The sequence below is a fragment of the Protomyctophum parallelum genome (assembly GCF_964188405.1).
Source record: "Protomyctophum parallelum genome assembly, chromosome: 7".
Taxonomy (NCBI): Eukaryota; Metazoa; Chordata; class Actinopteri; order Myctophiformes; family Myctophidae; genus Protomyctophum; species Protomyctophum parallelum.
In genome coordinates this window covers 8,478,525-8,495,591 of record NC_139705.1, presented here as the reverse complement: position 1 = coordinate 8,495,591, position 17,067 = coordinate 8,478,525, and the positions used below count along the sequence as shown (strand labels likewise).

Sequence of the window (17,067 nt, the reverse complement as noted above, 5' to 3'; positions counted from 1 at the left end):
CAGTCATTAGTCTAAACCTAACCTTAACCCATGTCTAACCGATGACTAGTCTAAACTAAGTATGCACCCCGTGTGCGTGCGTATACGTGCGTGCGTGCGCATTTAAGAAATCCGTTCGCAACGCAAGATGTCACTGTAACCTAAAATTGACAAAAACATGCTTTCGTCAATTTCCATCTTCCCTCTCGTAGGCAAGATAAGATACGATTAAGCAATATTACACGAGAGGGTGTGGGTTTAACGTGATTATTGCCACGACAGTGATGCGGTCAGGAACAAGACGAAGTCGAGTTCCGCAAGCGTCACTGAAGTGGCTAGCACTCTGCGGAAACAGAGCAGCTGAATTCTTTGTTTTGATTAGGTGGTGAACGGTGCTGGTTTGATCCACGGATTGAAGGCTGTTTCAACCAATCAGATTGATTCCTCGAAACGACCTGTTGTTTAACCCATTCTGACCGGGCACCCATTTTGGTGTCGGCATCATGTTATGCTTTAGCTATTGAAAAATAGCAGATCTACAAGCTCGTATCGCGCCACCGAGTGGCGCGATACGAGCTTGTAGGTCTGCTATTTTTGAAAAATCAAAGACACTTTTAGAATCTGATCTCAGGTCAGAATGGGTTAATAATGAAACTGTCAGGATGTAATAGACATTTTTAGAATCTGATCTCAGGTCAGAATGGGATAATAAACTTTTATTGATCCCCATGGGGAAATTCAGGTGTTTCCGCATCAACCTGCAGTAAGCGTGACACAAGTACTGTATGACAGTATGTGCCGACTTCTTTAGCATCAACTTCATTTTTAATAAGCTCTCTTCCAGCGATCAGCAGATGGGAATATAATATAATATTATGGCTGATTGCGTTTGAGAGAGAGAGAAAACCTCCCAAAGTTCTGCTACGGCCCGTTATGCCGCTGTTGGAACGGAGACATGGTAATACCAGACAGTCCCAGATGCTGTGGCAGCGTCCTCTCCTCCCCTGCCTGTCATGTTTGGAATGGCCAAGACATTTGCAAATCAACTACAGCTCTGACTACCATCTGCTACGTGCGTGTGTGTGCGTGCGTGCGTGCGTGCGTGTGTGCTTCTACCGTTTTACCACGGTTCTCAATCAACACTGTTTTCCCCGTCTCTCTGTGTCCCTCTCTCTCTCCGTGTGAAAAAGGCCAGCTCAAATATACTCAAGTACTGAGCTGAGGTCAAGCTGACCTCCTCAATTAAGAACTGTTGGCTGGCAGAGGGGCAAATTGACCTCAGCCTATCACTGCTGTGTTCTCAATTAGTGAGCAACTGTATCCACCCTGCAATCAGCACAGCACACTCTAGAGTTTGTCAAGCCTAGTTTTCTGCTCATTCTCTGTACAGACCACAGCAGCGTGTGTGTGTCTCCTTGTTGTGAGCACTGATTTCTTTATGTGCTGTTGTAAAATAGCAGACCTACAAGCTATGAGCTTGTAGGTCTGCTATTTGAAAATGTGTGCATGTTTTAGGCAGGTGATGTTTGTACGTTTAGCCAGTTGTGTTTTGTTGATGGAAATTAAATTACTTCCTTTGCTGAGTCGTGTCAAACAATAAAGCAGCTCGTGTTAGGATGTTGTTGTTGGTGGTGGTGTGTGTGTGTGTGTGTGTGTGTGTGTGTGTGTGTGTGTGTGTGTGTGGGGCGGTGTTGTGTGAGGTGAGTGTAAATCAGGAGCCCTGCAGGGTGGGTTATGAATATGCAGTTACAGTATGGATGTTAAGGGAGGTATTGTTGTGGTTATTGGTGTGGCAGGTATATGTGGGCTCCACTGAAGGCGTGCCTGTTAACCCATTTTGGGCGAGAACCCCTTTTGGTGTTTTAACTGTTGAAAAATAGCAGAGCTTGTAGGTCTGCTATTTTTTGAAAAATCGTGAAAATGTGCCTCAAATCTTTGAATATATATTATTATTACAGACTTACAGAGTGAACATTTTAACTCAAATCTTTGCTTCTGGGGGGGGGGGGGGTCCCTGGAAGAGCATATTTTCAGATGGGGGGTGGAGTATAATGTTTGGGGTCCTTGACATGAAATATTGAGAACCACTGATGGTGGAAACATGAGGTTTTTCAGAAAACTGTCAAGATTTTTTTTTTTAATCAGGCCTAAATGGGTTAATCACTCAAGTTGAGTCCCAGTCTAGTCTCACATGTCTCTGCTTGCTTGCTTTCCTTGGTTTCTGGTCTCTCTCTAAGCTTTGCTATGCAAAAACAATTGGACATAAAAATGCCAGAAAACAGAAAAGATTCCAATTTGCGTTTATTGTATTTGTAAATAACGAACCAAAAGTATTTTTCCCCAAGCTACTAAACTAAACTGAGCAACACACTGGTTGCACATAGCGATGTGCAATAACGATGAACAAAAATAATTACGTGTATTCCTACAAAGCCACCCCCCCCCCCCTTCCCAAGTCCTCTATCTCAGGCTTCGATCGATTATAATAAAAATAAAGTACAAAATGTGCACCAGCCCACACGGCAGCGCTGTTCCTTTAGGCTATGTGGAGAAAGGAGCCGTAGTGCTCGGCAATGATAAGTGACTTAAGGTCAAAAATAATTGGAATCATGCCCGATCCTGTCTTCTGTATCTGGAGTTGGATGGGCTTATGGTATAATTGTAAAGGCACACACACGACCCCCCCAAAACCCTCCTAGCTGAATTCATTATGAGGGTCCACTGTGCTGCTGCATGCCATCTCAACCACGCAGAGCTCTTTGGCCAGGAGAGTGGTCAGAGAGGGGGAGAGAGAGAGAGAGAGAGAGAGAGAGAGAGAGAGAGAGAGACCTCTGAACAGTCCAGTCTGAACAGTCCAAATGCACAGTTGTCATCAACTGAGGGACAACCAGTGGACAGAAGAGACAGGGTATATCTGTCTGAACAGGGTCATTAAGTTGGCGTTATGTTTCTGTTTGTTTAATTTATTTTCATTGTTACTGTATTGGATGTTTGTGTGCGCGGAGAGTTGTTGTCTCTGTGTGCGCAATGTTGACTTTTGTTTTGTTGTTTGTATATGCTTTGGCAATGTAGAACATATTTATCATGCCAATAAAGCCTTTTGAAATTGAAATTGAGAGAGAGACAGACAGACAGACAGACAGACAGACAGACAGACAGAAAGAAGACGAGGGGATGAGACAATTAAGGGCTTTGCGTAGGAGAGCAATATGAAGGGTCACAGAGTCAAAGGTCAGCCATTGGCTGATCTTGTACACTCCTACAAGCTGTATCTATGGGTTTCCTGCATGCTTGCCGTTCCAACCTATACTGCCAGCCCTGGGGTTTGATAAGTCCTTATAAGTTCAACACCAATGCTAAACCTTCCATATTGAGCTCAAAGACACACTGCACCACTGCAGTGTCTGAAATGTGTCCCATCATGCCTTTCAGCATTTCTCCTCTAAGACTGAACACGGTGGAACGAAAGGGAAATAATCTCACACACATAACGTGAACCGTCCTCAGCTGAGAGCTGCTTCATCTATTGCTCATAATAACACATGACAACGTATAATGGGGGCAACACAGACCGCTGGAAATGGATATTATGCCATTCTGACCTGAGATCAGATTCTAAGAATGTCTTCTACATCCCGACAGTTTTCTGAAAAAGCCATGTTTCTATGTCAGTGGTTCTTCGATTTTTTTCAAAAATAGCAGACCTACAAGCTCGTAGCGCGCCACTCGGTGGCGCGCTATGAGCTTGTAGATCTGCTATTTTTCAATAGCTAAAGCATAACAGAATGCTAACACCAAAAGGGGTTCCCGCCCCAGAATGGGTTATGCAAGAGATAAGAGAAAATATAAACCTGGAGGGACCGGAGATACTCAAGAGGAGGTCAAATGGAAGCCGTGTGGGGGGTTTATTTTTGACTCTCTCAGAGAGTGAAATGAACACTCTGAATTTTACTGTATACGATGTCTCAGAAGCCACCCCTGATGCCGATAATGAGACGCGTGACAACAACATATAGACAGAATATACAGTGTCATCATCGTGTACATTGGAATCCGTGCTGTATGTCACCGGCGTCGAGCGAACATCAAAGTTATATCAAAGCTCTCAGGAGGATGACGGGATATGCCTCTGTAGAACGGGGCTGATTGCTTATAGGCTGCACCTTGGACGTTTGCGTCCTCCCCAGCGACAAAGGGACCTCGCACCCCACCCCGCGTTCAAATATCTGTCCTTCTCATCATCGCCCCTTACCTTACACCCCTCCCCCCCCCCATACACCTGACGCCCCACAAGCCTCTGCGTTCTTTCACGAGGCGGCCATGCTCGTAACACGAGCCCCCCCCCCCCCCTTCCACCCCCCCTCCCCCTGACGTCTTAATGACGGAGTAAATGTGGCAGACAAAATCCATGCCAAGACTGATGGGGTTTTCGGAGAGGGGTTGTTCCGGTCTGCCAAAACGGGAAAGAAAAGAAAAGAAAAGAAATTTCAACTTTAATCAGAATGATGATTAATGTTTCCATTGTGAAGCCGTTGACAGGTACAGAGCATGTCGCGAGGAAAATTGTCTCCCATCTCCCCCCGACGCCCCCTCCCCCCTCCCCCCCCCGGGTCCCTTTGTGTCGTCTCTTCGCAGGTGACGCAAGAGAGGAGGAAGAAGGAGAAAGGCAATTTAGACAGAGGCAGGTGATGCTTTGAAGGTCTGCTTTTGACAGGCAGCCGGCCCTGATTGCTTATGGGCTGCACCTTGGATGTTTGCGTTCTCCCCCAGCGACAAAGGAGGAGTGATGGGTAATTCTTGTAACCTTAGTATTTAATAAAAAGATAAATCATTCTTGCTTGTTGCCGAGGGAAGGGGGGGAGGGGGGTGGGGGGGGGGTGCTTGGGGGATTCAAAGATAGCTGCTTTGTTTACTCAAAGATAGCTGCTTCTTTTGCCTGCCAGTGAGTGAGCGGTCACAGTATACAGAGATGAATAACTGTTCAACGCATCGGAGACTGACAAGGTCTCCACATTTTATGTGTTTTTTATTTTTATTTTTATAAATAAATACCCTATTTGCTCAAAAGTAGTGCAAATATCTCTGCTATAGATGGTGTATAGCTGCTACATACTGCACTAGTTTTTAAGTTAACAATAAAAAATAAGTTACAAACAACAGAGCAGGTAATTAAATAGGCTAGATATTTGTCTTTAGTCTTTCGTTTGCTGAACTTAACCTGAAAGCAAAAATACATTAAAACTATATAGTGTAAAAATAAATTACTTATCATGAGTCATATCGTTATCGAGGTATTCAACAACGTTATCAAATACTGCATGCGTGCTTTTGTAATATCATGCAGCCTTAATAGAAATAAACGTAGTTTTTTTTATCGACTGACTCAGCATTTTTGAAGGATAGTGGTAAGTCATTCCAGAGACAGATCCTGGGGGCTCCATTTTCGTCACCGCTAAACCCCTTATCCCTAAACTTATTTGCCTTTTTTTTTTACTATTTAGAAAAACATTTTCGAATAGTTCAACTAGCCAATCTACATTGACACGTGGTGAGCTTGTATAGACTGGTCATTTTAACTATCCAAAAATGTTTAGCAAAATAGTAAAAAACAGGCAAAGAAGTTTAGGGATAAGGGGTTTGAAGCGGTAACGAAAATGGAGCCCATATAGGTGCTACAACTGCAGAAGCTCGATGGCCTTTGGTTTTCATCTGGGGTCGTCTCTATAGGGACATTATGAGAAGAACTTGTGACTCAATAATAACTGCGTGGGATCAATTGGGACACAGGTTCTTTTCCCCCGTTTCCTGAAAGGTTACGGGGACAAGCAGTACATAAGGTTTCTGCCCCGACAGCATCAATAAGTCACATCCGGCCTCGGCTGGCTGGGTTTCCAGGAGTTTCCATACTTACTCCAATCCATGTATGTTTTCCTGCTTGCATAAAACAACAGAACCACCTGAAATGCATTATTAATCAAAGATTTGTGCCGCATTTTTACTTTTTTCCCAAAAATAGCAGACCTACAAGACCTACGAGCTTGTAGATCTGCTATTTTTCAATAGCTAAAGCATAACATAATGCTAACACCAAAAGGGGTTCCCGCGCAGAATGGCTTAAAATGAAAAAGACAATCTTTACAAAACAGGGGTTTTTTTTCTTCTTTTTACAGAAACTGTGTCCTCACATGGACACATGATGAAGCCCAGGGCCAGCAGAGTAAAACAGTGAGAACACTGAGTCACTGAGGAGATTAGACACTTGAGGCCCAATTTTTGGACTAATGCAAGGGATGGAAATTGGGAAGTGGCAGGGAGGATTTAAAGTGTTCGGGAGATTCTACAAGCGAGGCATGTGATTTGAGGCAGTATACCGTACAACAAATGTAATTCAAAAGGGAGCGTGCGTGCTTGTGTGTGTGTGCGTGCGTGTGTGTGCTCGTGCATGTGTGTGTGTGTGAGTGTATAAGCCTCCACTGAGATTCTAAGTGTACGTCAGCACAGGGCGCAGTAACATCTGTGTAATGTGTAATCAGAATGCATTTGTGAAAACGATGAGTGATGTGAATACAAACAGCGCCGTTACTGTACCATACCGTACCATTTCCCTATACCACGTCCACTCATACAGTGCTTCGTTATACCCCGTCCTCCCTCTCTCTCTGTCACTTTTTACTCTCTCCCCATACTTCCATTTTTCTTGTCTTCCCGTACACCCATCTGCCCCCCCCCCCCCTCACCCCAGACCCCAGACACTGGAATCCCATTCCCTTAATTAAACACGGGACCCCTTAAGGACAGAAGGACAAATGCAATTTGTAACGATTTCCCCCCTCGGCTCGGCCGGCGCTTTTTCATTATACAGGACTCTTTATGCTGACCACAGACTTTCTGACGGCAGTTAATCTTCCATTGAAACCCATTAGGAGCCCCTCCTCGGCCCCCCCCTACTCCCCACATGCACATCCCCCCCACCACCACCAACAACCGAACCCCCCAAACCCTACATTCCCTTCCCCCTCACCTCTCCCCACCGCCTCGAACCCTCCTCCACCTCCCTCCTCCTCCTCAGCCACGCTCCCTCAATCAGGAGTCATTATATTGTGGAAGTGGCCCTGTGTCTGAGGAGGTCCTTTCTGCACAGTCAGGGAGACTAACTCTGACTGTACAGTAACATAACAGGGCTGAGCTGAGTGACAGCAGAAAGAGAGAGAGAGAGAGAGAGAGAGAGATAGAGAGAGAGAGAGAGAGAGTGGGGGGGCTGAGATCTAGCCTGGAGAAAGTAAGGGCGCTAAAGAAAAATTTCTTAATTAAACATCGAGCGACCATACACTCCCACCCCAGCTGCATTATGCAGATGCTCGTTGGACCGTTTTAAGATGGCCGGGGTTGAAGAAGGGGGACGTCGGGGGGGGACGCGTCACATTGCTGGGAGGCGTCGTGGGGGACGGACGGACGGACGGACGGAGTGAGGTGAGATATAAGGAGGATTTCAACCAAGCTAAATGTCGCTCAGCATGCTTATATGAAGTGGCATTTAGTCAGTCAAGTGTAGAGCCTAGTTCAGTGGACGTTATACGTGGCTTAGTAAGTGGGTGTATTCTGGACCGTTCTCTGTGTTTACACAGAGAGCTTACAGTAGGCTTGCGGTAAAATGAGCGGCGCTGTACTCACATTGACGGTCTCTCGTCCGCCGTACTTGACTCGGATCCGGGGCTCCTGCACCACGTCCAGGTTGGTCCCGATCACCACCAGGGGCGTGTGGCCACTGGATCAGAACAGAATCACATACTGTAAGAACCTTATATATATATATATATATATATATATATATATACACCTTGTCGGCCGGAGTTATACACTGGGGTCTATATATACTAGGGCCTTTGACGACACTCGCAGACGAGCAGAAATGGCATGGGCTTGCGGCACGTTGTGGGCTTAATTGTAGCTTGTATTTTCTCATTTCTATATTTGCAGAGAGCTCTCTCTCCCCCCCAAAATAGGAACACTGGGGGGTTCATGTACAGCATAGATAAACAAGAGAAGGGCTATGCCGGTGACTCAGGATGCAAAAGCATAGCATCGTTTTAAATCATTTATTTTTCTCTCTCTGAAATCCTGACCGGCCCTTTGTAAACGTACCTACGGCGATCGAGCAGAAATGTGTCGACAATGAGTGAAAGGAAAAAAGAAGAGGAAAAACAAACAAGAGAGAGCCTCCCCTTCACCTAAACCTCCTGCCATAAACAGGCCCTCTCTGGAAAGTTTCACCATCAGCACAAAAAAAATAAGGGCGTCTCGAACTGGGGGCTTCTCCACCAGGTTTCTTTGTGAAGATAATACGCTTTGGTTGCAGGGAATGATGATTAGAGATTATTTCTGACTTCAGTAGCTGTCGCATACAATCAAACAGGCACACGCGCATCTTTGAAATACCAACAGAGGCAGCCAGAGGCGTGCACAGTTAGCATGTTGTGTAGAAACCTCAGTACAAAACAAGGTGCGCGAACAATGGAGGGGAGACTGCATGGCTTGTGTCGGGCCCTGTCTGGTCTTTCCTTTCTGCTGTCGTGTTGGTCAAGGTCGGCATTGTGAAGAAAGATGACAGGCATTGTGGGACCGTGGCAGCACAACTATAGACAAGACGCGCGGAGCATTCAGAATTGTCAGATGTGTGTGTGTGTGTGTGTGTGTGTGTGTGTGTGTGTGTGTGTGTGTGTGTGTGTGTGCGTGTGTGTGTGTGTGTGTGTGTGTGTGTCGTGTGCATCGGACCCATTTGTGGGTTAATGCGGATAGGGGCTGCACTACTTGGGAGAGGAGACTAATGCTGACCTGTACATTATTCATTTCCATTTGTGCTTTTCCTGTGGTTTTTCTGGGAACATGCAGCTTACTACAGACTTCGACCCCTCTGCCTCTGGTTGTGGTTTGACTATAAGTGGAGAGAGCCCCAGAGTTGCACTTTTATTTCCTCTCTTTCCTCCGAGACTTTTCGAGGATTAGGTGAGATCTGTGCACACCCAACTCCCTCTTTCGACCTGTGGTGGTGCCGCGCACAGAAAACAGGCAATCTGCAAGCTCTATAGGCATGTAACGATATACCATAGATCCATATATATCAATATTATATCCAGACGATATGTATCGATTTATAAAAATTTATTATTATTAATATATTTTTTAGGGGGGCTAGTGTGATATTACATTTGAGCTGTAATCATATTCCATCATATTCACGTGCTTTTGGAGAGAAATGAGACAGACTCAGTAGTAGAGGCCTGCAGAGGGGAGCTGTGTGTGTCTGTGACACAGGTGATGGTCGTTATTGATGCTCATTAATACATCAAGGAAGGCAATTATGTTTCTGCACCGTCAAATAGGTCTACATCTATCCTAAGATGTTTCTGCACCGTCAAATAGGTCTACATCTATCCTAAGATGTTTCTGCACCGTCAAATAGGTCTACATCTATCCTAAGATGTTTCTGCACCGTCAAATAGGTCTACATCTATCCTAAGATGTTTCTGCACCGTCAAATAGGTCTACATCTATCCTAAGATGTTTCTGCACCGTCAAATAGGTCTACATCTATCCTAAGATGTTTCTGCACCGTCAAATAGGTCTACATCTATCCTAAGATGTTTCTGCACCGTCAAATAGGTCTACATCTATCCTAAGATGTTTCTGCACCGTCAAATAGGTCTACATCTATCCTAAGATGTTTCTGCACCGTCAAATAGGTCTACATCTATCCTAAGATGTTTCTGCACCGTCAAATAGGTCTACATCTATCCTAAGATGTTTCTGCACCGTCAAATAGGTCTACATCTATCCTAAGATGTTTCTGCACCGTCAAATAGGTCTACATCTATCCTAAGATGTTTCTGCACCGTCAAATAGGTCTACATCTATCCTAAGATGTTTCTGCACCGTCAAATAGGTCTACATCTATCCTAAGATGTTTCTGCACCGTCAAATAGGTCTACATCTATCCTAAGATGCCGTCAAAGAAATGAAGAAATGTGAAAGCATGTTTACAGTTGTTGCACAGTCAGAAATTAAGTAATTTTACATGAAAGGTAATGCTACTATTTGTCTGGAGAATAATTGTGTTGAAAATATCGTGAAAAATCGTATCGTGAACCTCATATCGTGATACGTATCGTATCGTGAGTTGGGTGTATCGTTACATGCCTAGCAAGCTCACAAAACATTGGAAGTAGAACTCTGGCTTTAAAACACATCTCTGACGAGAGCCGTTATTCTTCTCTGCCCCCGACTGCGACTCATCTCCTTCAGCTCTAGTTGTTTTTTAGCGCGACAGCGTGTGATGTGTCCTCCGTCTGCCAAACACACCGTATACCAGAACAATCACAGTGAAATCACTTGTTTTCTCATGAGCTGCCCAGAACAGTCTTCCAAACAGCTTCCGCCAACCTGTCCAATCTGCCGCCCGTGGCGGTTCCACCAGACTCTATTCCACTAATTGGACGAGAGGCTGAACAGTAATTGAAGGTGTGCTATTGACCCGTGTCTGCTTATTACCGATGGATTGGCTCCTCTCTATATACGGCTCTGGAGAAGAGAGCTGAGGAAGGAAACCTTGTCTGCGGTGGTGGAAGTGGATTTATTGACGGGGGATAATATGGGGCGCAGTACTTAGTTTAGCCCATTCTGACCTGAGATCAGATTCATACGAGGTTTCCACTGGACACACACTGGTCTGATTAACCCATGCTGACCTGAGATCAGATTCTAAAAATGTCAGTCGTTCTTCGATTTTTCAAAAATAGCAGACCTACAAGCTCGTAGCGCGCCACTCGGTGGCGCGCTATGAGCTTGTAGATCTGCTATTTTTCAATAGCTAAAGCATAACATGATGCTAAAATGGGTTCCCGTTCAGAATGGGTTAGACAGTTTTTGGTTTAGACTAGTGGTTTAGACCAGTCATTAGTCCTACAACTACAACCACCCATCTCAAACCCTCACCTTAAACCCTAACCTCCCACGGGGCAGCACACCTAAACCTAACCTTAACCAATGTCTAAACCAATGACTAGTCTGAACTAACTATGCGCCCCGATAATATGGGGTGCATACTTAGTTTAGACTAGTCATTGGTTAGACATGGGAGGTTAGGTTTAGGGTGAGGGTCTGAGATAGGTTGTAGTTGTGTAGGACTAATGACCGGTCTAAACCGATGACTAGTCTAAACCAAAAACTGTCTAAACTATAAGTACTGCGAGAACAAAACCCTGGCATGCACATGCACAGTCCGTGGTGCAGTGGAAGGGAGGTGGAGGTACACTGTACTATATACTGTATAGTTACTATGCAGTTATACCTGGCGATGCTCCAGTCTGGCTCGATGCGCTGGACGGTGGGGTCCTCGATGTACTCAAAGGCCAGGCTCTCCTTGACCTGGGCGCGGTCCACCCCCACAGTGACCTGCACCGAGCCCACGCCCGACAGGGAGGGCGCCGAGTAGCACACGATCTCCGTCATGGTCCGTCTGGCCGTGGACAACACACAAAGACACACATTTTAACAATTTAGTCACGTCCACATAACCCATTCTGACCCGAGATCAGATTCTAAAAATGTCTTCCTATGTCAGTTGCTCTTCGATTTTTCAAAAATAGCAGACCTACAAGCTCGTAGCGCGCCACTCGGTGGCGCTCTATGAGCTTGTAGATCTGCTATTTTTCAATAGCTAAAGCATAGCATAATGCTAACACCAAAAGTCATGTCATGTCCACATAAAGGAGAGCATATACTGCACAAGGATACAAATAGTAAAGGCAGAGTCAACCCATTTTGGACAGAGGTCGATAAAAAGAAAGGCTTCTAAATCCTGAAAAAACATGTTTCAATGTCAGCGGTGCTCAACCTTTTTCATGCCAAGGACCCCCATAATTATCTCCATTGGGCCACGGACCCCCCCCCCCCATCACAAAATATGTAGTTCCAGGGCCCCCCCCCCCCCCCAGAAGCCAATATTTTAGTTAAAACGCACTGAAATATTATATTCAAAAATCTGCGCCACATTTTCACAAATTTTCTAAATAGCAGATCTACAAGCAGATTCACAAAAGGACGCGCACACAGACACGCGCACGCACACACACACACATGGATACAGTCACACATGCATGCCCTAGTAGTGCACGTAACCAAACACATACTGTACACCGATAAGACACAGTGTCTGTGTGCTGTTCTCCCTCCCTCACCATTGCTACTGTATACCTGCCCACCAGTGTTGCTTTTGGCAGCAAATTTCTATTTTAGTTTTAGTCATAGTCTCTTGAATAGTTTTCACTTAGTCTTAGTCACATTTTAGTCACCTGGAATGTATTAGTGTCTAGTTTTAGTCGACTAAATGTCACGCAATTTTAGTCGACTAAATCTACAGGTGATTTAGTCGACTAAAATGTGTTTTGGCGGGCCTTGATGCCGTCGTAATGGCAGATTTTATACTTGCTGAAAATAGCCGGTCTAGATCGTCTATTTTCAGCATGCAACCATGTGTAAAATGACTTATACTGGATCTCTTGTCCACTAGTCCCTTCCTAACATTATAGTCTCGTTTTTATTTCATGACGAAATTGTCGATATATTTATTCTTAGCTTTAGTCGTCATAGCTTAGTTTCCATTTAGTTTTCGTCAGTGAAAAAAGGTAGTCGACGAACATTTTTCGTCTTAGTTTTAGTCGACGAAAACAACACGTGAATGCGTCCCAGTTCATTAACAGCGCCGTGCCTGCGTTTTAGACCCCCTCCTCACTGCAGCCAGGAACGCAGTAATTAGCCCATATCTCATTAAAGCATGGCTTGACTCCTCAACCTTATACAGCATCAAACTATACCGCAGCATGGCTTTAAATAGATACCTGGGAGAAGGAAGAGGAATATGGGAGGGAGGGGTTCAGGGGGTGGATAAGGAAGGGAGGAAGGGAGGGTGGGAGAAGGGAGGAAGGAGGGAGGAAGGGAGGGTGGGAGGAAGGGAGGAAGGAAGTAAGGAAGGGTGGGAGGAGGGAGGAAGGGAGGGTAGAACCAGGAGAGAGAGAGAGAGAGAGAGAGAGAGAGAGAGAGAGAGAGAGAGAGAGAGAGAGAGAGAGAGAGAGAGAGAGGTAGGGTGAGAGACCAGGAGGCAATTGAAGAGAGGTCCATGAGTGCAGCAGGTTTCTGGGAGCTATTATTAGAGGGTTTCTGACGATGGGAGGTCATCAAAACCTTATTAAGATTTACACCAGTCTACGACAGGCTGAGGAGAGGGAGAGAGAGAGAGAGAGAGAGAGAGAGAGAGAGAGGCTTCCCCAGGGGAGGTTTCATGCTAATGCCAGGGAAGAAAAGCACAGGAAAAGAGAGAGAGAGAGAGAGAGAGAGAGAGGACAGAAAGCTTCTTACGTAACGGATATAATAACTATATAATCTGGGGAAGGGGGAAATAATAAATAAAATAGATAGAAATAATCTTTATTGTGTGGAAGTCGCCATTCTTCCCTTTTCTTCTGTCAGTGATAACACAATGACTACTGAACGCAGTTCGATAGTAGTTAGAATATATATTTTGGGTGTATAAAACTGAATTGAAGTAATAATGGCAAGTGGCTTTAACCAAATCCAAAGGCACACCTGGACTTGTCTCATGGCCCACCATTTGGGAAACCACTATTCTATCATAATATGTCAACTCAAAATCTCTTTTTCGAGCAGGTATCTTTTGCGTCTACATGCTTACGGCAAAAGCGACCTTTTGCGCGCCATGTTGACGAGGGTATACAGGCTTTATAGTTCCGACATACTATTGACCCCGAAACCTCAATCCCTAACCTAACCACAACCGGCAAAGCACGGAGCAGCGCATTGTCGCATCGCGATTCGCGAGCTATACAAATTTGCTACAAACTTGTCGCGGGCTTCCGTCGATAACGAATGGTCTTTACATCTGCCGCACCGTGATGCAAAAGGTGGCGTTGGCATCGTGGACGTCACAGCCAGGCACCCAAGCTTCACAATATGACGCCTTTCATGAGAGAAAGCGCCCGTCTCTCTCCATCAGCAGCATGGCATAGAGCGCGTTTCGGCACGTCACAGAGCCATGCCTGGTCAAAATGGTCAAAGTCTCGACCTGTTGCTCAGAGCATTGCCGATAGTTTTCCACAAACCTAGTGCGACATGGGTCTGATCGTCTCAGAGTAACCTTGTTGCCGAAGTGGTTATCCATTATGATTCTGGAGCAGGAAACATTAACCCATTCTGAACGGGAACCCATTTTGGTGTTGGCATCATGTCGTGCTTGCTCTATGAAAAATAGCAGATCTGATCTCAGGTCAGAATGGGTTAAGTTACACATTCTATGCGTGTTACATTTCTCGTGGCAAAACAGGAGGAGAGAGAGTCTCACCCATAGAACTCGCATGTCTGGTTCCCAAACAAGACGGTGACGCTGCTGCCGGCACCGAGGTTCTCCCCCATTATCGTCACCTTGGTGCCCCCCGACTCCGGCCCTCTGCTAGGGAACACACCTGTGACTGATGGTATCTGGATGAGAGAGACGGAGAGAGACAGAGAGAGACAGAGAGAGAGAGAGACAGAGAGAGACAGAGAGAGACAGAGAGAGAGAGAGAGAGACAGAGAGAGACAGAGAGAGAGAGAGAGAGAGAGAGAGAGAGACAGAGAGAGAGAGAGAGAGAGAGAGAGAGAGAGAGAGAGAGAGAGAGAGAGAGAGAGAGGAAACAAAATCAATATATTTCAGCTCTCGGTCGCACTCGCCATATTAAACTGTAAAATCCTCTGTCACGTTATGGTGGTGTGGTGAGACTAATATACACAGGAGGGCTGATTACACATGAGAAACACCTGGGGAAGACGAGAACACAGAACCAAAACAACTAGAACACAACATAGAATTACAACACCTATAGACAAGCAAAGTCTGTGACTGCATGTGACATCCTCGGTTTAAATGTATTCTTGGTGTACATTTTTCTCCATTATCACAGGAGGGCCACAGCAAATAGTCATTCATATGACCATGCAGTGCAGCACAGTCCGAGAGAGAGAGAGAGAGAGAGAGAGAGAGAGAGAGAATGAAAGCATCAAGCTCTTACAGTCTCTGTGAGATCCGTCCCTCTGTGCATTGCTGAGATGTGTTTTAAAGACGGTCTGAAAATAACTAGTGTTTACAACAGCAGGCAGGCAGGCAGGCCTCCGTCAGAGCTCCAGTCACGCCCAGAGACAGACAGATGGGGGAAATATCCAAACAGACAGGCGCTCGATCGGCCCGAGACACACATAGATAAAACAACATCAAAGTGCACACTCGCATACACCTACTCAAACGCATATAGCACACGAGTTGGCAGACTAAAACACACATTCATGCACAGACACACACTCGCGCACGCACCTACGCACGCACGCACACACGCACGTTCATGCACACGCGCGCGCACACACACACACACACAGCATTTGCATGTGTACCACACGCATACATGTACTGTACACACTCGCATTTGTTTTCTTGAGTATCTTGTATTTTAGGTCAATACTTTTTTTTACGGTCCTTTTTTCCTCCTTTTAGTAATGTTTGTACTGTATGTGCTCTTTTTTGAACAACATTCAGTAACTAGAAAATGCAGTTCCTGCAGGCGAAAACATTTGGGTTATTTGAAAACAGCTGTAAGGAAACTATGCTTAGTAGAAATTCAGTCGAATGTTCTTTTTAAAAGCATAAAGGGCCATCCACACAAAACTATAATACTATGCCTACGATGTAAATGCATACCCCCCCCCCCCCCTCCCCCCATTTTACAGTTTGAATTAAGACTAGATACTGAAGGGCATAAAATAGGTGTAACAAACACTCCTATTTTAGTCCCATTTCAATTTAAATTAAGTGTCTATGTGAAAGTACGAGGGATTGATTAAGATTGATTCAGAGAGTTTCCCAGTCGTACCACAAAGGAGTAGAGCTGCGACGAGCGAGTCTTCAGCTCCGGGCGGCACTCTCCCACACACAGCTGGACCGGGCCGGGCCGAAGGTCGGGGGGAGCCGCCTCCATCTCACACACTATCCTAGGAAGAGACACAAGAAATCACCATGTCAGTAATCACACCAGAACAGTCACAGCACAGCCATTTGTTTCTCCAAAATACGGCTTCCCTGTCCACAACCTTCATAATATCGATAGTTGCCATGTGTGTAGTTTGTAAAAACAAAACCACACTAATCACAATGCAAATATGTTAAGAAGCTACGTTTCGGCCGTTCCTCCTCGGGGCTTAATTCAAGAAGCACTTGAGTTGAAATTGAGCTGTACACGCTCTGCAGAAAGTCTGCGGAGCAAGTCAACTATGGCTCTGCGGCTAGCTGTTCTTTTGCATCGACTCCCTGACTACTTTAGACTTACTTTTTTTCTTTTTTTACTTTTTGTCACTTCACACTGCACGACGCCTATTCTCCAAATGAAGTAAATCCCCCCCCCACACAAAACCAGGTACTAAATAAGTAAATCACACTCACAGCAGACACCCCGACCTGACACCGACGGGGTCTATAAAGGTTTATCATAGCACGCGATCAGGTGGTCAGATCAAACAACGTAATAATAATAAAACAGGGGACTATCTATTGACGAGACAACTGCTGGGCGAGTAATAAAGAACCAGAAGCAATCAAAGCGCTATAGATAAGGCAGGCAGAAAGTGACTGGGGACTGGGAGGGTTTTGAGAGCGCTGATCTCCTGAATCACAAGTACTTCGGGAGCAGACTCTCAGGTGGACTTGCTGGAACAGAGAGGCTTCTGGGAGGACTTACTCACGGATATTATGACTCATATTTCCCTCCCCTGTCCCCCCCCCCCCCAACTGCCACACTACTCTATACAGATTCCCCTTTAACCCATTCTGACCTGAGATCAGATTCTAAAAATGTCAGTCGTTCTTCGATTTTTCAAAAATAGCAGACCTACAAGCTCGTAGCGCGCCACTCGGTGGCGCGCTATGAGCTTGTAGATCTGCTATTTTTCAATAGCTAAAAGCATAACATGATGCGAACACCAAAATGGGTTCCCGCG

At 45.4% G+C, this 17,067-nt stretch overlaps 1 protein-coding gene across 1 annotated transcript in view; it reads right to left on the bottom strand.

Annotated features, from left to right (window-relative positions):
* plxna2 (plexin A2) overlaps positions 1-17,067 on the bottom strand; it is a gene marked incomplete at its 5' end in the record, with an annotated part of 223,411 nt that overhangs the window by 77,775 nt on the left and 128,569 nt on the right. The window contains 4 exons of the mRNA XM_083768883.1: positions 7,651-7,744; positions 11,324-11,491; positions 14,390-14,526; positions 15,948-16,065. Coding sequence (XP_083625009.1) covers positions 7,651-7,744; positions 11,324-11,491; positions 14,390-14,526; positions 15,948-16,065 — 517 coding nt within the window. The remainder of the gene's footprint in view (positions 1-7,650; positions 7,745-11,323; positions 11,492-14,389; positions 14,527-15,947; positions 16,066-17,067) is intronic.